We start from the raw sequence: 22,525 nt of genomic DNA on the forward strand, positions 1-22,525 counted from the left end.
AGTATTTGGAGATTTCATCAGCAAGTAGTCATTGCTGAGGACTTTTCTTCCTCAGTTATTATGTTCATAACTATTACCTTTTACAAAAGGAATAGTAAGAGCAGCAGATAATGCAGTGTAAGAAATGGATGTGATTTTACCAGCTTAATAGCCAAGATCATATATTTTGATTGGTATCAACAATTCAAATGTCCAGAAGTTTTGAACGTCTTGAAGAAAGACCTACTTGCTGAGTTCAATGTTATAATGTGGTAGGCTGAGATTTACAACAAAATTCACTAACTTCTTGCTCTTTGTACATTCGCACTAATATTGCAATGCAGTATAATTCTGTTAATACTTCTAAAAGTAGACGGAAGGCACATCCTTCTGATCATAGGAACAAGGGAGCGTTGGAATATGGGAATGGGAGTAGGCCCCTCAAAAGTTCCCAAATTCAAATAGAGCGTGGCCAATCCCTACCTCACCTCTACTCACCTGCTTTTGCTTCATATTTCTTGATACCATTGCCTAACAAAAATCCATTGATCTCAGGTCACTTGATGGATCATCCTGAGAACGTCTACAACAGTATCTGTTATGCTGCCCTGCATATCCACAGGGTGTAAATTCATTTTTATATCTCTCTGAACTACCGTGGCTCTGGTAGTTAAGAATTCAGTTTAATGAATCCGTCAAATCTCAAGTGAATAGCAGGACATAATGAAAAATAACCTCTGCCATTTATATACAACTCAATTCTTTTGCTAATTAACAGCCATTTGAACCCCACTTAAGGAAGCAAAACAATCAAATGCAGTTATGCTCCAATTAATAAATTATGTAAAAAATAAAAAATTGTAAATAAACTCAAGGTATTAAATTATTAAATATTTGGCCATAAAATTTTAAAAAATTGAATGGATATCCTATACAGATCTCCTCAGGTTTTTTGATAAAATAGGAGAACAGACAAATCCTAAGAGCAATCCATGCTTTGTTGCTGAATGCAGTTACAAGTTACAGCTGTGCTCCCTCACAGAGGGAGTATGCTTTTAAAAGGAGAAAACGTTAGGTTTTGACAGACCAAGTGCTTACTTTAGTCTGAACTTGTCCCCAGCATCAACAGATAACTGAGATTTACATGTCAACAAGCTAGACATGAGCCATCGACCATGCATCTTGTACTGCAATGCACCCATGCTCTATCTGTCAGAATATTATTAGACGGAAAAAGAAAATTAAGCAAGCAAAGGATATTGAGAATGGAGATACCATAGCAACATGGCTAGGTTAGGTTTTATGTGATGGCTATCATATGTTAATTATAGGAACACTTCTGTCTACCCTAGGGACTTAATTTCACTGTCTCTTTGCAGATTATTTGATCTTTATAAATTTGTCCATATTTCTGCATTTCTATCATCCCATCGTACTGTTAAAGCATAAGGCCATTTCCTGCAGCTAATGGCCTCCAATAGGGTTTCTAATTAAATATATGTAACACCATTATGGATAACATCCTACATCTAAAAGGTGTACAAGATATGAGCGATAGTTTGTACATACATTATGGTATTAGGATCATGCACAATTATATTTCACTCACATACCGAAGGGGAAAATGCTTTAGGATAAGTACATTTTCAGATGATTTGCCTAGACAACTACAAGTGCTGTGTTATTAAAGTCAATCACCTTCAGTATTTGACCCTGAAATTAATACTGAACGTTGCAGCCTGCTCCAGCCTGAAGCTCAGAATCTGGAGACTGCATTCATATAATTAAAGTCGCACATTGTTCTAGATGCCCGGTTCACAGCAAATTGTTGTATTGCACTTGCTTCTTTGTGAGACATGTTATTCAATGCAAAAAAAAAACTGAAAAAGCAAGAAGCCGGGAAAAGTTTCTGAATAATGGGCTTAAGTGAAGTGGCTAAATAATACCGTGTTTTCGATGTCAGTTTTAGAGAGTCCACTGGTGAACTTGAAACCTATTAAATTATCAGTATGCAGTAAGTCATGACATAATGCCTTCCTTCACTGAATTAAAAATGTTTTCCATATACATTTATATTTCTTCAGTCTCAGCTAAGATTTTTGTCCATGGCAGGTGGAATATACATAGTTGAATCAATTATTTTCCTTTCTTTGTGTTGCATCTGGGTATTTATGATTCACAGTTATCTGTTCTTCCCTTTTTTCATCCAAATCAGAGGCAAATCATTAAGAATCTTTGTTAATTGCAGTGAGAAATTTTGACTGTCTTCAGCAGAATAATCAGTTAGATTAAGGCCTGCTTCAAGGCAGAGTTGCAAATGAGTAAAAGCCAGATCAATTTGAGTGAGAATGATAAAACTCAAAGTCAATAATATGTCTGTAGATGGAGAGGTTTTGCCATATTTTGCCTTTTAAAGCTTCTCCTCATTGCGATTAATACTGTCAGGGATCAGAGCACGTTTCTTCATAATGCAGCAACAATCTCGCACACACACGCACGCCTACAATTGTGAAAGTGGTGCTTAGCCGAGAATATCCAGATAGACCGGGGAGGCCTTTGCCAATGTCTGGAGGAGACTGTGAATTTCCTTGATGTTGAGCCTCATGTGTGGTTCACGCTGCCAGCAACCGAGCATCAGGTCATACACCTCTTTTGGGCAGGTCCGAGGCCGTTGCAGCACACGGCCTTGTGTGATGCATTCAATAACCTGGTGGAAAAATCAGAGAAAAACATTATTAGCAGCAGCTTCACCAAAAGAATTTGACTGACTACTAACTGTATGAAACCTCTGGGTCAACTTGTTCCATTTATTTTGTACTTTTGCTTCCTTTTACTTCAATGCCATGCCAGATCCCTATAGCTTAGATTCTGGGTGTTGATGCCTGTTCCTCGTTTGTCTATAATAACTCTTCAGTCAGTCTCCAAGAGTTTCAGTCTCCAATTTTCCCTCTCCCTGAATTGTAGATGTTGTAGTATCTATTTAATTCCTGCCTAGCTGACAAAGCCTGGATAAAGCACTGAGCAAATGGTGATCAAACTTGCAACCATCCCTGCTCTGGGGCACTGTAATGCTTGTTTTCAGGTAATATATGAGTTAAGAGAATCACTGTTCTGCCTCCTCAGCTGTACTGCAATGGTGTACTTAAAGAATGGCTGCTACCTTTTGATTACAGTTTATAAAATCTTCTACAAACCTCATTGTTTGACAGCTGGTACCAGGGTTGCTTTCCGTAGGTAAAGATCTCCCATAATACCACCCCCAAGCTCCACACGTCACTTTCAGTGGTAAATCTCCTGTACATAATGCTCTCAGGAGGCATCCAACGAATGGGGAGCATTGTATGACCACCAACCTGAAAAGAAAGAAAATTAGGTGTCAATATATCATCTGAGTTAAAGAATTACCTGGGAAAATAAAAGAGTTTAGAAATATAGTAGAGGGTTGCAAAAATATGACATACACGCTACACTTAAGAATTGTGTATGAGACTGAACGGAGGCTGAAGTTCATACAATGCTCTGCAGTATTTATAGAGAGAGTTGATGTTTTGAGTCCAGTATGACTCCTATTTGGAACTTCTATTTCTGAAGAAGGATTATATTGAACTCGAATCATTAGCTTTGTTTTTCTCTCTCTACACATATGCCGCCAGACCTGCTGGGATTTTCCAGTGTTTTCTGTTCTTATTGCAGATCTTCAGCTTCCGCAGTATTTTGTTTTTATTTATACAATGTTTGTCCAATTTTAGTCATTAGGACTATGACTCACTCACTTGGTTTAAAAATATGGCCTGTTTTGATCAACCCCACTCTTAAAAATAAACACACCACTTTTTGTTTAAATAGGTTTTGTGACGTATCTCACTTTTTTTGATCATACACCTCACTCCTGTTTTTCTTTCAGTCTTAACAGCCCTGCAGAATACTGTTTTGTTGAAGCAATTGACTCTGTAAAGGCATTTATTTTATTAATAATTTGCCTTTTGCTCAACTGTGCAAGTTCTTCTGAATTACTGGAAATGCCAGCCTCTCAGTATTAAGATGTACCTGGATTTTTTTTAAATATTACATGGATCAAAGTTCACACAGACAAACTACATTTGTGGAAATTACATTTCTCATCTGTATCTTAGCAACAGTGATGGCCAGAATTACTGTTTTATCTGGATTGCTAAAATACTTCAAAAATGGACAAATTTTAGTAGTCTTCTCTTATTGCCTGAAGCAAGTGCTTTAGGTGTGGAATAAGAATATTACTTGATATGCTACAATTATTTTTTTTGCTTATGACAACTTTGGATTAATATTACTGTGTTGCCTCACACGTAATTTTCCCCCTTCATGGTAACAAAATTAGGTGGATTTCAATAACAGCATTTCATTGGAACAAAAACCTGAATACTCTGGAGGGGATAACAATCATTCAGCTTCGATCAAAATGCTCAGAAATAAATATGCAAACATCTGTATGCATTCGCAACAATGAATAAGCAAAGTGCAGGTCTTTATTTTTCATAATTTTGTACGTTTCTATCATTTATGTTTCTCTTGTTCCTGTTTTCTTCCTCATCCGGAAGAGTCCAGCCACTTGTCCTCAATGGTTAACGCCACTCCATAACTGTTTAAAGGGAAAGTCGGGACATTTTTCCAGTTTTCCCACTGGATTCAGAATGAGCTTTCTTATTAGGGATCCAATACACCAATCCTGAAATATTAAAAATTTAAAATGTAATTTATTAAAATATTTCTATCAATTTGCGATTTTTGATAAAATTGTTCATAGCTCCATCACATGTGGCAAAAAAACATAAACACTTGGGCCAGGAATTTCCCCAGAGTTGCTCCTTCTCTGCTACTATAATTCAGTAGAAATCTCTCACAGCCTCCTGCTAACACCCTGCTCATATAACGCAATGTTATGAACAGGCTCAATACATCTTAGGGCCCCTTTTAATTTTCACTTTGTTCCACAGCTAGGCAAGAGGAATAAAGGAAATCCATTCTGAAATGACAGAATTGTCAGTGAAGTTATACTGATGCCACCAAGCATTTGCTTTTCCAAAAATCTCATTATCAGTTCAGTAGTTGAGACAATCTCTGCAGGATCAATAACAATACTCAATTGATCCATTGAAACCAAATAATCTGTAGTTAAATAAAAGCAAGTATCTCTCTTTGATTCATGATTACAAAAGGCAAAACATATCAGGGTTATTTTATGGCCTCAGAGGCTGGATTTATGCCCATGCTTCCAGGCACAAGGACTTACTGAGGGGTAGGCTTGTTCCAAGGATATGTTGGACCCATGATATTGGCATGATCCATAGTCAGATTAGATCATGCAGAGTACGCTTCATGGTGTTCTCACCCGACATGTGCCCAAGGGAGAAAAATTTGACCTCAGGTTTCTCGTATCAGAATCACCACCATGCTCAAAGCCTAAACACTCTGCACCTGCATAGAATGCACTTCTGAAACTGTTAATCCAGCACAGGTTTCACTATCTATAAAATACATTGATTGAAGTAACAAAATAAATCAAAATGTTAACCAGGTTTGTGACTTAAATACTGTTGTCAGGTAATGAAGGGAAGTTTGGTGATCATCCATAAATTTGCTCAACTACAATAAGCATAACCTTACCCAGAGTCTACTTCATATCCTTAACTTGGAGACAACCTTGCTCTAGGATTATAGGAAAGCTTCCTTGAATAAAATAGATGAGTTTCCACATGCTTGTACTTCCTCCTTTTGGAGAATGTTCACCAACATCCAGCTTTCGCGTCGGTAGGTTCTATATTACTAGGTTCCCCACAATAATGCTCTGTTATTGGTGAACAAGAAGGAAAGTCAGCTTCTGTCAGGTGACACCATTTTTGATCCCCAAACCAAAGGCTCCTTTCAGTGCCGTGGCTGGAATCTGACAAAACCCAACTGAGTGAGTAATGCTAAGAGTCAAAGCAAAGTTGTCCAGAAGTGAATTACTTGACTTGAGACAGCTAATTGAGTTTTTACACCACTCCGAACTGGGAGGGCTCCAGCTTTGTGCAAGTGAGTGACTGATACCTTAGTCCAGATAAACAAATATCACAATTTAAACAGAGAAACTGTGAGACAGTCAAAATTGATTCTTATTTATAGTCACTGTAAGAAGACAAATCGTGAGATCCCACAATCCTCTTTCAGCCTATTGACCAACATTTATGTACATTCAGCAGGAATTCATATATAGCAATAGCCTTGAGCCTTCAGAGAGTGATTAATTGTCAAATGGCTCAAACCTCATTAAAAATTAAAGTCCAGCACTCAGCACTGTTTGTTATTTATATGCCAACCTGGTTTCAGCAGTTTTTGTTGCCTAAAATATTAATGACTGTCCTTTAATCTCATGGAAATTGTTCTTTTAGTACCAGCTCCAGACCTCCAACCACCACCACAACCAAGATCACTTTACCCATTTCTGTTGTGGTGGTGAAGAGGGAGAGTTTTCTCCCAGTTGGTTGAATGTCATTGTTTTACTTCCATTGCCGTTGCTGACTTGGAGAAACATGGCTGCCTGCTCAGTGCCAGTCATCTGCCCTGCTGGTGTTTGCAAGCGGCAGTCTTTTGTTGGATTCTGCTAACTTTAACAGTTTCTACATTTTTGGCTTGCCTTTGTCTGTGATCCAATACTGAAAGTCGATAGGACTGCTGATTGCCGGGTTGCAAATGGCTGCAGATTCACTTTGAAGTAGTGCCAGGAACTGATTTGATTATGTCGAGCGTATCTAAGTTTTCCTGCTGGTGAATGACCACAGCTTGGCTGATAACATCGAATAAATCTACAGCTTTGTTGGGAATGGAACACATGATATGTACTAAGTGTCATCATAAGCAACATCAGGCAATTGCTACATTCCTTATTTGCTGCAATTTAATTGAGTTGAGAAAATAAATTTACAGTTAAGGAAACGCAGCATATCCAACCTAATTTATCCTTGTTATAAGTAACTGGCTCTACTCATAATGACTGCAAATGTTTGAGAATTACTCTGGGACTATGCATGAGTGTCAGATGGTGATGCTGTGGCTGTTTAAATACTACACTGTTCAATGTCAGGTCACTAATGTAATATCTTGGGAACAAGGTACAGTATCAGTTCCAAGTTTCACATGGTTCGCACACTGGCTTTTACAGCTTAGAAAGACATGCGAGAGGAAAGCTGTTTTAGGGTTACAGCATCAAGATGTGCACTTTGTGGGTATCTGAATAATATTTCAACAGTCACCACTGAAAATTGACATGAGAAGTGTGTGTTAAAGAGATGAGAACTCTGAGTAGAGGCCATGCGGTTTGGATATATGTAATGACAAAGGGGAAATTTCCCCGTCCCACCCGCCATGGGAATTGTGGTGGAGGGCGTGGGAATTGTGGTGGGGGGAGCCGGTGGAGGGGGGGAGGGGGTGGGGGGAGACCATGGAAAGGTCTGTTCACCTTGTGCAGGATTTTGTGGTTTTGGGGCAAGCGTAGCCAGAAGGTCCTGCCCAAGATTTGTAATTTTTCATCAGGGCTAAGTAGCTCCAGAGGTCTTGTGACATAATAGCAGCATCCCTGACTCTGAACCAGAAGCTCCAGACTCGAGTACCGCCCCAAGACCTGATGGCCATAGAAGGTCTGTTCATAATGCAGTCAAATAAGTTGATTGTCAAACTGTAAATCCTTCCAACATGCCAATGGCAGGTGATAACAGACTCCTGAAGGCGGCAATCGGCATGCTTAGTTTCATTGGTCAAAACATTGAATACAGGAGTTGGGACGTCTTGTTGAAGTTGTACAAGATATTGGTAAGGCCACGCTTGGAATACTGTGTGCAATTCTGGTCACCCTATTATAGGAAGGATATTATTAAACTAGAAAGAGAGCAGAAAAGATTTACTAGGATGCTACCGGGACTTGATGGATTGAGTTATAAGGAGAGGCTGAATAGACTGAGACTTTTCTCTCTGGAGCATAGGAGGCTGAGGGATGACCTTATAGAGGTCTATAAAATAATGAGGGGCATAGACAAGGTAGATAGTCAATATCTTTTCCCAAAGGTAAGGGAGTCTAAAACTAGAGGGCATAGGTTTAAGGTGAGAGGGGAGAGATACAAAAGTGTCCAGAGGGGCAATTTTTTCACACAGAGGGTGGTGAGTGTCTGGAACAAACTGCCAGAGGTAATAGTAGAGGCGGGTACAATTTTATCTTTTAAAAAGCATTTAGATAGCTACATGGGTACGATGGGTATCGAGGGATATGGGCCAAATGCAGGCAATTGGGATTTGTTTAGGGGTTTTAAAAAAAAAGGGCGGCATGGACAAGTTGGGCCGAAGGGCCTTTTTCCATGCTGTAAACCTCTATGACTCTATGACTCCTGGTCAGTTATGTGTGATTTGGCGTGGAGTCCCTCTGGCTTCAGGTTAATGATCTATTCCCTCAGGAAAAACAAGCTCCAGAAAGCACATGCTTTATCCATCCTCATGTGTCTCATGCAGAATTACCCTGATTTAGACTTCATTACTTTCTCCCTTACTCTGACTCCACCTATTAAGTTACTATTGTCTGCACTACCCCTCCGGTTCCCAACCCCCCCGACAAGCTAGTTTAAACGCTCCCCATTAGCTGTGACAAGTCGTCCTGCGAGGATTTTAGTCCCGGTCTGGTTATGATGCAACCCGTTCAGTTTGAACAGGTCACGCCCACCACAGAACTGGTCCCAATGCCTCAGAAAGCTGATGCCCTTCCTCCCATACCAATTCTCCAGCCATGTGTTAATTGTTCAATCCTTATATACCTATGCTTACTAGCAGGTGACACTGGGAGTAATCCTAAGATTATTGCTCCTGAGGTCCTGCTTTTTAATTTCTTTCTTAACCTCCTAAAATCCACTTCCAGGATTTCACTTCACTTCTTATTTATGTCAGTCGTACCAATGTGGATCCAGACCTCTGGTTGTTCACCCTTCTCCAGGTGGGCGTTTATGTTGATATTCTTGACTCTGGCACCAGGAAGGCAACACATTATCCTGGAGTCACATTTACTGCCACAGAAGTCCTGTCTGATCCCCTGACCAAGGAATACCCTATCACTATTGTGCAACTAACTTGGATCTGGCTGCACTCCCTTGAGGAACCATCGCCCTCATCAAAATGGAAAACTGATTAGCAAGCAAGATAGACTCAGAGGGTTCCTGAATTACTTGCCTGAGTCTCTTTGACTACATGGCAGTCATCCATTCCTTCCATGCCTGCATGCTCTTAAGCTGCAGTGTGACCACCTCCCTAAATGTACTATCCACATGGTTTCCAGCCGCACAGATGTACCACAGTGACTCCAGCCACTGTTCAAGTCCCAATGCCCAGAGCTCAAGCTTCTGCAGCCGGTGACACTCCCTACAGATGTGTTCATCTAAGACACATGATGCATCCATAACTTCCCACATATCACAAGATGCACATTCTACTTGGCTGAACTGACCTACCATACCATAACATTAAAAACTCTTTATTACAATTAGAATACAACAGTTACTCGCCAATCAGCCTCTTCCCCTGTAGAAAAGTAAGAGCCAGGTACGAGAGGCTGAGGAAAGGAAGAAAATGCAAGGATCACTTCCTTCTCCTCTTCACTGAAACCCCTCACTCACCAGACTCCAGTTTAAGCAATTAAATACAGCAGTCCAGTGCTGAAACTGTATCATGGTAAACGGAATGCATTACTGATTTGATTTTGGCCTGAGACAGCAAATCATCAAGCTACCAGTTACTTATAAAGTAGGAAGATTTACAGCTATAATGGTGTTACAAAACACATTTTGTCCCTTTAGTCAGACTCTACAAAGTTGTGGACAAGGCAAAAATGGCGACATACACGCACAGGGAATGTTTTGTCTTTCTGTGAATGAGCGACACCCCTTTAATTAAAGGAAACAGATGTATCCAAACTTAAATAAATTAATTTGGTTTATATTTAATTAAGAAAAATTAATTTAATATGAATTCTGATCACTTTAAGTTGGAAATCTGGCCTGATCCTGATCCTTGACATAAGTGCAGGTTCGTGACCACTGAGGCTCATTTTAAAATGGTAACAAATATTAATCATTAATCATTGCTCTTAGTTGCTACATGTTTGTTGTGGAAATGCACTTACAAATGTTGGTGTGTTCATGGATATTCTTCATCTTGAGAAGATTTGCAACATGAATAAGAGTAAGATAGCCAAAGTGCTGAAAATGGTCTTCATAAGCACTTAACGGCTGGAATGGTGGGAGCAGACTGCACATCAGTTTAGTCTTGCACAGGGGGGGGGGGGGGGGGTAGCAAACATTTTCATCCATCTATTTGCAAAGCACACAACAATCCCAAACAGTGAACATACTTTCATTGCTTTTCGCTATTCTTGAGATTACAACAACACATCAGTGACAATTTACATGTTGTTACTCTCTTGTTTGCGCTTTAAAATGAGACAGAATCAAATTAAAGCAGCTGGTTGTCACCCTGCAGGATGTCTTGTGGTGCAGTGCTAGCGTCCCTTCCTGTGGGCCAGATGTTCTGAGTATAAGTTCCACTTCAATTCCAGATGAGCACAGAAGGCATGTTTATAATGTGGCCAAACTGGTTCAGTCTGTAAATCCTTCCAATATACCTGATAGCAGGTCGGAAGAGTAGGGGTTTCCTGGTCAGCCACACTACAGAAGACAATGGTAAACCATTGCAGCACTTTGCCAAGCTTAATCACGGGCCAGTCTATTGGACATCCATGGTTGCCAATGCCCTCTTAGGGCATGGTGCCCAGAGGACGAGGCTGTCACATTGCATTGTATCATCATTGTTTTGATTTGCTGATCCTCTGATTGGCAGGAGAACCTGCATGCCTATAACGCTGATCAGAAACAGGTGGGGGCCTCATACATGCATGCAAAACAGACCAACATAGATAAAAGCCATTTTCATCTCTGTCTGCCTGGTTGCTGCCAGTTCCTACACCTGTTCACTAATCATGGGCTGTACAAGCCAGCAAGCTGCCAACTCCAGCAATAAGTAAGGATATTCTCAGCTGTTTTCTGGGAAAGCTGGGTGGAACCTAGGGAGACATTTTTATGGCAGTAGCTTTAGGTTTTGAATATTTGAAGTGTTCTGTGAAGAGGCTGTAGAACAGTTCTGGAGACATTGTTGGCTGCTGTTTCTTTGTATTTCTGATTCTAAATGCACTTTCAAGGCGCTGCTGCAAGCTGTTACAATTAACATCATACCTGAGTAACTAACTGCCTCCCGAATCGGTGAGCACCTACTGGGAGCACGTTTTGTGCTGCCTGTTTGTTGCCACATTGTAAATGAGGTCCAGGAACAAGACTGATTAGATCCCATACTAATTCCTCTGGACAGTTATTGTGAATTCCCCATCCAACACCCATTTGATCAATGTGAAACAAAAACTCTCCTCCATCATTGCCCAAAATATTATCACCTTTTATCTTGGCAGTGAGGGGGACCTTAAGACTTGTAGAAATAAGACTAAAAATGTTGAAAAATATAAATCACTTTTCCCAAAAATGCCTGTTCTACAAATGGCTTCAAGGAGCTAAGAGCATAAAACATTATAAAAAGGAGGGGGCTATTTATTCCAAAAGGCTTCTTTTCTTTTTTCAGCAATCTCATTCTCACCAGTTAACATTCTCACCATATCTCTCAATGCTTTATCTCTTCATAATCACAATTAATTGCCTTTTAAACTCATATAAATTATTTGAAGATTAATTCTACAAGTCTATTATATTTTATGTAAAAATATTTCCATCTTGTTATTTCTATTTTTCCAATATTTAATGTGCGTCCCCTGGTATTCGATAGTGAACATTGTGCCTGAATTTTTAATCTGTTTTGTAATTTTAAATATTTCAATTAAACCTCCCCAAAGTCTACTGTTTTCCAAGGAAAACTTTCTTCAAAATGTAAGTCCCTGATACACTGATAAGAAATAATACATAGTTTTATCTTTCTGATTGTAAATTCTGTGTTTTTTCCCCCTTTTTGTTTCTAAATTTGGAATTAGGCTGTGATTCGCTGTTCAACTGCGAAATCAAATCTTAACTTCAGTCTGAGAAGAATTAACATCAAAGTACACAGAAGCAAATTTGATGAGTCCCTATTCTCCAGACATCAATTGACCTTTTGCCCCTTATATCTATGCAACTGACACTTGTGTAAGAGCCATCGAAAATTATTCTCAATTCATCAATAATGCTCTTGACCTGTATTTAATAAACATTATGAATGCAGAAGATCTCAGGAGTGGAAAAAAAATGTCTGCTTATTTATTGCAGTGTCAGATTCCAGTTAGCGAGTCTGGGCTATAAGCCATTTTGTGCTGAAATCATTATTTAAAGCTTCAGTTTTCATGAAAACAATCTTTCCACATGCAATGAATGTAAAAGTGGTTTAGGTCATCCTACTTCGAGGTGAGGTTTCCACACCCTGCCAGTAAAAACAATTTGCCATCAAATCTAAATGTAAAAGATATTTTGTGGAGCATACTTTTGTTGGGTGCTTCCCTTCATCTCTGCCTTCTGAGTGTGCCTTTCGACTCAGAAGGATTCTGTCTTAAAGAAGGATTGTTATCTCAAAAGATGTTTTTGGGAATGCGTGATTTTTGGAGTAGCTTGGAAGATTCTGCTCTCCTTAAAGTTTTGCATGTTGGCCATAAATACTAGCTTTACATTACAATGTAAGTTTTTGCAATGCATCCAGGTAAATCTAAACAAATCATCATGAAATCAATTTGGCAATTCAATAATGCTGTTTCATGGACTAAACCATTACATATTCTTCTGTTCATAGATCTGATGCAATACTCTTCACACAAGACATTCAGCCTTCCCCTTTTTTCTTAGACTTGAATATATTAGCTTATAGAGCAGTTCTTTAAGTACGACTTTAAGTATAATACATAAACTAACTAAGCATGTAGCAGAATTAACGACCACATTAACAATAGTCTCACTGAAAAACAATAGCCAGTTAAAGTAAAATGTTAATTCTTTTAAGTGGTCTGTGATGCTACGGGGATCGTCTGAAGAGGTGGCGCAGAAAGACGTCACTAATGACTGCAGAATTGATTTGAGGTGGGAGGTAGTTGTGTGAAAAATATGGGCTGTATTTTCAATTGCTGGTTGGAGAGGGAACAGATGTGGATGAGGTTTGAAATTGCATTCCTGTCATTGGATCCCGCCGTCTACGGTAGTATTTTTACATGAAGGGCAAGAGACTTGTAGAATCAATCTTCAAATAATTCAAAGGCAAAATAGGCCCAAACATTGAGTAACCACCTCCTTCTACCTATCTTCTTTATAATTCCATCCAAGCCTCAATGTCTGTACTTCATTGAACGCCAGTGTTTATAAGCAGGAACATAATGCTGCATTGGGAGGCAACAGGGGAGAACTCCCTAACGTGGTGCTTGAACGTTAACCCCTCCCGCCCCCATAGTTTATTCCTTCAGAATGGTATGTGACTTGGGCGGGGATCTTGGAGGTCCTGGAATATCTTCTGCAGAACAAGCATTCTACAAATCATGAGGTCAAATCCCTGGCCTTCATCTCTACTTCCTGGGGTCAGAGTTACTTGCTTTTTCAAGCAAGTGGAGTGGGTGTAGAGATTGGTTATGGCAGATTGCATTGGTTTACCACAGTGTAATGAAGTTAGTGCTAGATGTAGATCAAAATATTAATACAAAATAGTCTCAAAGCACAATGCATGAGGTATGGTCTAAAACTAAAATGTATCACTCCGTGCATAGTTAATGACATCATTGAAATTTATTAGATTATTTGCCCAATTTCTGTATCAAAAATATGACCATGTTTCTACATTCCCATAAGCAACAAATTTAACATAAAGTAATGCTGATATGAATCATCATAAACAGTACACTAGTTGAACTGTTAGATAACTTCCAGTGAATCAGATTTATGGCTTGTTTTTCAAGGGGGGGGAGTTGCTTTGACCCAAGATGACCCGAGCTAATTAAGCTCAGCCCCAGTGCAAACAACTCAATTTATTGACCTAGAGTCTACCAATTAAAAGTATAGCTCAGCAACAAAATATACTGCCTCATACAATAGGGATTTACTGAGTGGAGGATTTCATCCTGTTTACCATTGGGGGGAAGGGGGAATCTGGGGAATTAATTTTGACATTTATGCCTGCAATGTGCTCACGCTTCCTAATGAAAGAAACAAATCAGCTCAAAAGTAGAATTTCATTACATTTCCAAGCCACGTCCATATTTGACAAAGTGAAATAAAGACCAAAGTCTGTAGAATTATGGATTACTTTATACTGATCTCAGTGGGGGAGCATAACTCACTAATTAACTTTACCAGAATGAGCGAGGGAGTGACAATTCCTGCAGTGCTATGAAATTCCTGGGGTGAGAGGACTAAAGAACATATGACACTACTCTGCTAATTGTTCGTCACAGCACCTCAAGTCACGGGACTTCTATTTAAAAGCTCAGTTGGCTGGACAGCTGGTTCGTGATGCAGAGCGACACCAACAGCGTGGGTTCAATTCCCGTACCGGCTGAGGTTATTCCTGAAGGCCCAGCTTCTCAACCTTGCCCCTCGCCTAAGGTGTGGTGATCCTCAGGTTACATCATCACCAGTCAGCTCTCCCCTTTGAGGGGAGAGCAGCCTATGGTCATCTGGGGCTGTGGCGACTTTACCTTTTAGTTTGAATTCTACTTCCTGCTAATTTGCTCTTTCAGCTACAGGCTGAGCCTTGAGTTTAAGGCTTCTGGAAGCAAGCAATTCAAAGAAGTATACAGATTAAACATGTTTATTAGTGAATCAGAGAATTCTATAATGAAGAAGATAATGAGTACTAGGATTATTTCATTTTTTAAGTAACTTGACTTTGATTTAAGTAATGAAGTTGCCTATTTCTATTGATTTTCCATTTACAGTTCCTCCACAGTGCAAACTCTGAACCAATGCCATCCTCTCTGAATGTTATTTTCCTGTTTGTACCATGCTTTTTGTGCTAAATCAGAGATGCTGCACTTGTGAAGATGCTTGGTCCTCAGCAGGGGTCATTTTGAGTTGTTTTTGTGTTTTATTTAAGTTCTGTGAAGCTTCCAATTTAATTACGCTTTTGTCCATTGCTGCATTGTTAAGAAACTAATTACCAGTTTCCCAAGAATGAAAAGTAAGTGGTAACGGATGATGAATCCTTCATTGATGAAGGAGAACAAACACAAGTAGACCGAGAAACTGATTACGGATTTCGCAAGAATGAAGTCATTTTGCTTTATTTGTCAGCCTGGGAATTTGTCTACCTTCTTTATTCTTTTGGTCAATACGTTAGTTTTCCATTCATTCATCAACTTTTAACTACTCTAACATCTCTCTCTGTTTTTATGTAAATTGTGGCATAGATTTGATTCATGTTTGATGATTCATTTTTGATTTGTTTGATTACTCATCATCTTTCTTTCGGCATATTTATAGTCTATAGTCTCCATTCACTGGTCATAATTAAGTATCTGAATACAATTCACCCCGATTCAGTGTTCCAGCAAACAGCATTATCTTTTAAAGTTGTGCACACAAATTGCTTTAGTGTAAGATTCTTTGTTATTTATACTATTGACTAGTGAAACACTGCACTTCATATTTATTGTCTGATTCATATCTTGTTTATGTTGCTGCATTTTAATTCTATTGCTGTCTCGATTCATACTGGCTTTATTACAGCGACATGAAACAATACATAGAATTGAAGGGCAGGACAGCTGCTTGGTCAAGTGACTTGAGGTCTGCTTTCAACGACCACTCTTTGACTCTACCCAGCTCCCATATTCTTGGCCCTCAGAAGAGCTACGAATCAACATAGGTAACATTACTGTGACCAGCTGTACTATGCGGATCACCAGGTGAGGCCTATATGGTAGTGCAGGTCCAGATCTTGGGTTGGCACACCATAGATGATGCTTGACAATTTCTTTAAACAAAAAGTAATTGCAGCCCATTGCAAAGGGGCCACTGAGGTTAACTGAATGCTGTTTCTGTGGGCAAAGAGGAGCAGTCCACGTTTCAAAAGAATTGCTGTTTGCCTGGACACTCTGGTCTTCTCATTGTGCAGGCATACCAAATGAGCATTCAATGCCTGGGTGTCTGCAATTGTCCTTCTAATGAGGGAATTTCCTTTGGTCTTGCATATTTGAGGGGCGTTAGAGATGGAAGGCCTAGGTGGGAGTAAATTTTCAGCTACGCTATCAATGCAACTTACTTATTATACGGGGAATACATGGGCGGCATGGTTAGCACTGCCACCTCACAGCTCCAGGGACCCGGGTTCAATTCTGGCCTTGGATGACTGCCTGTGTGGAGCTTGCACATTCTCCCTGTGTCTGTGTGGGTTTCCTCTGGGTGCTCTGGTTTCCTCTCACAGTCCAAAGGTGTGGAGGTTAGGTGAATTGGCCATGCTAAATTGCCCCTTAGTGTTCCAAGATGTGTAGATTAGATGGGTTAGCCAATTAGCTGTGGGAAATGTGTGGGGTTATGGGGAATAGAGCGGGAGAGAGGACCTAATTAAGATACTCTGTTAGAGAGTCAGTGCAGATCCGATGGGCCAGACAGCCTCTTTTGCACTGTAGGCGTTCTATGATGATTCTACTGCTTTAGGTCATTCTAAAGCAATGGCCTGGTACATTAAAGATTGTAAATGTGTTGCAATATTTTGCCTGGTATTGTGCCTGAAAATGCAATTGTGAAAATCAACAACCTGCCTACCTAAATTAACTTTGACCATTTTCAAAACAAAAAACAATTAAGTTGTAAAAAGCTTAAAAGAGAAGTGAAATTGTGGATAGTGGAATTTCAGACATGATTTCAGACAATTTTGAACAATTCTACAAACATTAAATAATTTAATTGGTTAAATAAATTAGTAATCAAAAACCAAGAAATTGATAAAGAAAGGGAAAATAGAACGTGAAAATAAAACTAGCAAGAAACATAAAAACGGTTTGTAAAAGCTTCTATAGGCATGTGAAAAGGAAATGATTAGCAAAGACAAATGTGGGCCCATTACAGGTAGAGACAGAACAGTTTTTTAAAAAGTGCTACGGGAGAAGTTAAAGACTGAAAGTTGGTAAATCCCCTGTACCCACATCCCAGAGTGTTCAAAGAGGCGGGTTTAGAGATAGTGGATGCATTGGTGGTCATCTTCTGAAATTCTACAGATTTTGGAATGGCTCCTGTAGGTTAGATGGTAGCAAATGTAATCCGACTATTTGCAAAGGGAGGGAGAGTGAGGATGGGGAACAACAGACCTGTTAGCCTGACATCAATAGTGGGGAAAATGCAAGAATCTATTATACAGGATGTGATAACAGACACTTGGAAAATAATAGTAGGATTGGACAGTGTCAACATGGACAAATCATGTTTGACAATCTTGTTAAGAGCTTTTTGATGATGTAACTAACAGAATAGATAAGGAGGAAGAAGTGGATGTGCGGTATTGGAATCTGCAGAAGGCTTTTGATAAGGTTTCACACAAGAGGTTTAGTAAACAAAATTACACTGGATGGAATTGAAGGTAATACACTGGTATGGATTGAGGATTGGTATACAGACAGAAAACAGACAGTAGGAATAAATGGTGATTCTCAGGTTGGCAGGCTGTGACTAGTGGGGTACTGCAAGGATTAATGCTGGGGCCCTAGCTATCCGCAATCTGTATCAATGATTTGGATGTGGGGAACAATATAACCTTTCCAAGTTTGCTGATAACACAAAATTAGATGGAAATGTGGTTTGTCAGAAAGATTCAAGGGGGCTTAGATAGGCTTAGTGAGTGGGCAAGAATATGGCAGATGGAATATAATGTGAAAAAATGTGAAGTTATCCACTTTGGTAGGAAAAATAGAAATGCAGAGTATTTCTCAAATGATACTATAGGGATATGATTCTAAGAGAAATTGAAAAGTGTTGATGCCCAAAGGGATCTGGGTGTCCCTGTTCACAAGTCACTGGAAGCTAACATGCCGCTGTAGCAAGCAATTAGGAAGTCATATGGTATGTTAGCTTTTGTTGCAAGAGGATTTAAGTCCAGGAGTTAAGATACCTTGCTGAAATAGTATAGAGCCTTGGTGAGACTGCACCTGGAGTATTGAATATAGTTTTGCTCTCCTTACCCAAGGAAGGGTATACTTGACTTAGAGGAAGGTTCACCAAAGTGATTCCTGGGATGAGCGGATTGTCCCATGATGAGAGATTAAGGAGATTGGGCCTGTGTCTATAGAGCTGAGAAGAATGAGAGATGATCTCTTTGAAATATTCCACATTTTTGCAAGGTTCGACAGGGTAGATGCAGGAACAATGTTTCCCCTGGTGGGCTGTAGGGGGTCTAGAATCACAGGACAGTCTCAGAATAAAGAGGTCAACCATTTCGGACTTAGATGAGAAGGAATTTCTTCACTAAGTGGTAAATCTTTGGAATTCTCTGTCCCACCAGGCTGTGAAGGTCCAGTCAAGTCTGTTCAAGACAGAGATCAAAGGGTTTCTAGATATTAAAGTCATCAAGTGAAATTGGAAAGTGCAGGAAAATGACATTGAGGTAGATGATCAGTCATGAGCTGGTTAAATTGTGGAGCAGGCTTGAGGGGCGAAATGGCCTCCTAGTTCCTGGGTTCCTATGTTAATAAATGCCATTATAGATGTAGAGCTAAGGATTACCTGATTTAAATTGACAGGCAGGATTCCTTGTATCTCTATCCCTTGTATTCAGAAGCTTAAATGTGAATACAGCATTAAGGGGCTGTAGTTCATCATTGGAGGGGATGCAAAATGGATGGTAGCAGATCGACTGCCAATTTGACTTAACATCAATGAGGAGATTCAGGTGGGGTGTATAATAGGTGGCCAACACATTAGTGCACACATCACACCCTCACCAAAGATGACTTCCACCTCCTGCCACTGTGTGACATCTCGAGGTTAGCTTATGACTAAAGGCCTGTATACTTCAAGAGACTGTTCTACACATTACACGTATACATCACACACTATTCATTTTATAAAGACAATTTCGCTTTAATTAATGGATAAAGTCGTAATATTTTTTCAATAAGTTCAATAATCAGATAGCATGAATTAAGCAAAGGTGTTTGGAACCCTATAAGGACTACTTTCAGTAGTTCAAATAAATGTGCCAATCTCTGTGAACTCACGCAATATGGACTCATGGATTTATCTGAAATGAGCCTTTTACCATGAAACAAAATAAGTACAAGAAGAAACCCATTCTATCACAAAGACATTTACGTGGGTGAAGCTTGAACACCATTTTATGTCAAATGCCAAGGCATTAGAGACCATTTGGGAGGACAATTAAAAATGGATACAATGGTCACCTGACAGTGCCGCAATGCCGCGATTCTCCCATCATGACCCACAACCTTTCTGGCAGGTCGAGGTGGGAGATGCACGTTTGCGCATGTGCTGGGAACGCATACACATCTCCCAGAGCCGGCGAACAGTCACCAGTCAGGCCACACTGGAAATCGGTGGGAAGGCAGGTAAGTCATTTGAATCTTTTTAAAATGTATTTTAAATATGTTTAGCAGGAACTTTCAGGTCCCGATCGAATCTCTCACCCCACCAGGAGTACTTCATTCCGGCAGGGTTTACATTAGCCTCCCACGTTCGGGGAACTAGCGGGAGACCTCGCCGGAATGAAGAAGGGGCAATCGGGGCCCCACAGGGGTTCGGGTAGCCAGGGGTGGGGGGGGGGGGGGGGGGGTGCCCCCTGGGTTTAGGCACCCTGGCAGTGCCAGCCTGTGCTACCTGGCACTGCCCAAGGGGCAACTTGGCACTGCCCAGCAGGCATCAGGCAGTGCCAAGGGGGTGGAGCCTATTGTGGCTGGGGTCTAGGGGTGATCGGTGGGAGTGAGGGATCTCGCTGCCACTCTGCAGTCAGGATCGGTCTGGGATGAAGGGAGGGCAGTGATTGGGAGGGGTTGTGGGGAGGCTGCCAGGAGGAGGGGGCTGCCTCTGGGCGGGGGAGGCGGGGGGGGGGGGGTAGGTCTGCCAGGGCGAGGGGGTCTGCCAGGGTGAGGGGGGTGGGGGGATCGCCATTGCTGGGGGGGGTGGTGGGCTGTGCATCGGGGTGCTCTGGGGCAGGGGGGTCAGGGCTGGCCCGGGAATTGTTGTGGGGCTGTGGGGGGGCGTTGGAGGGGCAGCACTGCGGGGATCCTGGGCTGGCCAGCAAACGGGGAGTCTGACAGATCGGGACCACTGCACATGCAAATAGGCCCCGCCCCCTGGGTTTTTAATGATATTCACGACTGGGACCTCTTCAGTGCAGAGTGCGGAGATTCAGGTGAGAAGCTGAACTGACAGAACAATCGTGATCTAGTTCAGTTTTCCTGCCAATGCAGTGCTTTTTGGAGAATTGCAGCCCAAGTTTCAGATAAAGGTCATTTCAGACACATTCTTGGAGGCAGGAAGCAGAGAGAAAGAAAAAGAATTCCAGTCCAGCAAAGAAAAAGGGCCCGGCTGAAAATCCAGCAGGAGGCAGAGAATTTGGACTGGCCTTCATCTGCCCATTTCAAAATCCAACCCAGGTTCAGTAAACACGGGTGAGACTGCATCTCAACTGGAGTGAAGCCAAAAAAGCCTGCTACTGCAAGCAGTAAGCTACGCCAAATCCATCTTGAAACCTCCAACCTCTATTTCTTCAGGTGACTCAAAAAGGGAAACACAGGCTTGCAATGTTTCAAAACTTTGGGGGCAATTCTCCCCCAAAAATTCTAAGAGTCGAATTCGTTTAAAAATTGGAGTAAATCGCACTGTTTTTTTCAGCGGGTTTTTCAGAATGAATCTCCCACACTCTGTGCACTGCAGAGTGCACTAGCGAGATTCACGCTGAAAATCCTGGGGCGGGGCCTATTCCCGCTGGAGAGGCCGGCAGCGTAGCACTGAGTCAGCCACTGTGCATGCGCCGATCTGTCAGCGCTGAGATCAGTGCGTGCGCAGTAGCCCCACACTGCCGGTCTCCCAATCGCTGGCCAGCTCTGTGACCTCACATTGCTGGCCGTGCAATACCCCATGGCCCAATTGCTGGCCCCCCAGGTGTGTCCGGACCAGTCTTGCCCCACCCCCACCAGCCCACCTCGATCTCCACCCCCCCCCCCCACCCCCCACAGCAGTCCCAATCTCCCGATCCCAAGCAAGCTGACCACCACCACCCCTCCCCCCCCCCTGCACCCCAACGGCCAGCTCAGATCACTGGCTCCCACCTGCTACAACCGATCCCAAATGCAGAGTGGAAGCGGGACCCCTCACCCCCACCAATCTCCCCCCAAGAGGCCCCCATAGGCCCCACCCCCTCTGGTCCCACCTCTTAGGCACTGCCTATGCCCAGTGGTCAGTGCCAAGGTGCCCCCTTGGGCATTGCCACTTTACCCTTTGGGCAGTGCCAGGGGTCCAGGCTGGCACTGCCAAGCTGCCAATGCCCAGGGGAAACCTCCCCTTACCCCGACCTCCTGGGGGATCCTCAATTGCCCACCTTCACTCCTGCAGGGTCGGGCCGCCAGCTCCCCACAAGTGGGGGACTGCTGTAAATCCCGCTGGAGCGGCTAGCGGCCTGGAGACTTCAGTCCTGGGCCTGCTAATGACATTCAAATGGCCATTTACATAATTTATACAGCTCCGTGCCAGAAATCGGTGCAGAGCTGATGGCGCTGGAAATCCAGCACCCGGAGACTCATGGAGGCCGTGGCACCCAGCGAGAAGCCTGCTACACCTCCTCTGCTTGACTCTCTCGGCCCATTGCGCTGCTAAAGCAGCGTTGCGGGCTGGGAGAATCACTCCCCTCATGTCGGAGGAAGCAAATGCTGACAATGATTTTTTGGATTTTTAAGAACTAAGTGCATGGTACCTTTTTCGTGATCATCTTTTCTTGTATATGTGTGTATGTGTGTACAGCGGTGTGAGTGTGGGAGTGAGTCCTATCGCAAATACATTTTGAGTGTTGAGTAATAAACATTTATCCTATAATTTGTCTGTTCTTGAGAGATTAAGCACTCAGAGGGTTAAAACACTTATTTGTTCTTTTTAAGAATACATCTGTCTATGGTCAGTCGATAGGAGGAAAAAGGGTGAAACTACAGACCATCCCTCCCCTGTCCATAACAGAATGTATTTGGATATGTGGGTGTGAACAAGAGTAGACCTACAGCACAGGATTGCACCAAATGAGAGGGGTTTTCAGAAATCGAATATTTTAAGCTTTAAGGAATACCAGTTGTGTCATTTGATGTATTCTGTGGAGAATGCAGATCCAAATTAACACAGTGGTTAGCACTGATGCCTCACAGTGCCAGGGACCCGGGTTCGATTCCCAGCTCTGTGTGGAGTCTGCACGTTCTCCCCGTGTCTGCGTGGGTTTCCTCCGGCTGCTCCGGTTTCCTCCCACAGTCCGAAAGATGTGCTGGTTAGGTGCATTGGCCGTGTTA

General features: G+C 41.8%; 1 protein-coding gene across 1 annotated transcript in view; it reads right to left on the bottom strand.

Annotated features, from left to right (window-relative positions):
• Positions 1-2,403: 2,403 nt before the first annotated feature.
• ntrk2a (neurotrophic tyrosine kinase, receptor, type 2a) overlaps positions 2,404-22,525 on the bottom strand; it is a 195,497-nt gene continuing 175,375 nt past the window's right edge. Inside the window, exons 16-17 of the mRNA XM_078214460.1 lie at positions 3,174-3,332; positions 2,404-2,686 (exon numbers count right to left, since the gene is read on the bottom strand). Of these exons, the coding sequence (XP_078070586.1) occupies positions 2,501-2,686; positions 3,174-3,332 (345 nt within the window). The 3' untranslated portion in view covers positions 2,404-2,500. The remainder of the gene's footprint in view (positions 2,687-3,173; positions 3,333-22,525) is intronic.

The sequence above is a fragment of the Mustelus asterias genome, chromosome 6 (genome assembly GCF_964213995.1).
Source record: "Mustelus asterias chromosome 6, sMusAst1.hap1.1, whole genome shotgun sequence".
Lineage (NCBI taxonomy): Eukaryota > Metazoa > Chordata > Chondrichthyes > Carcharhiniformes > Triakidae > Mustelus > Mustelus asterias.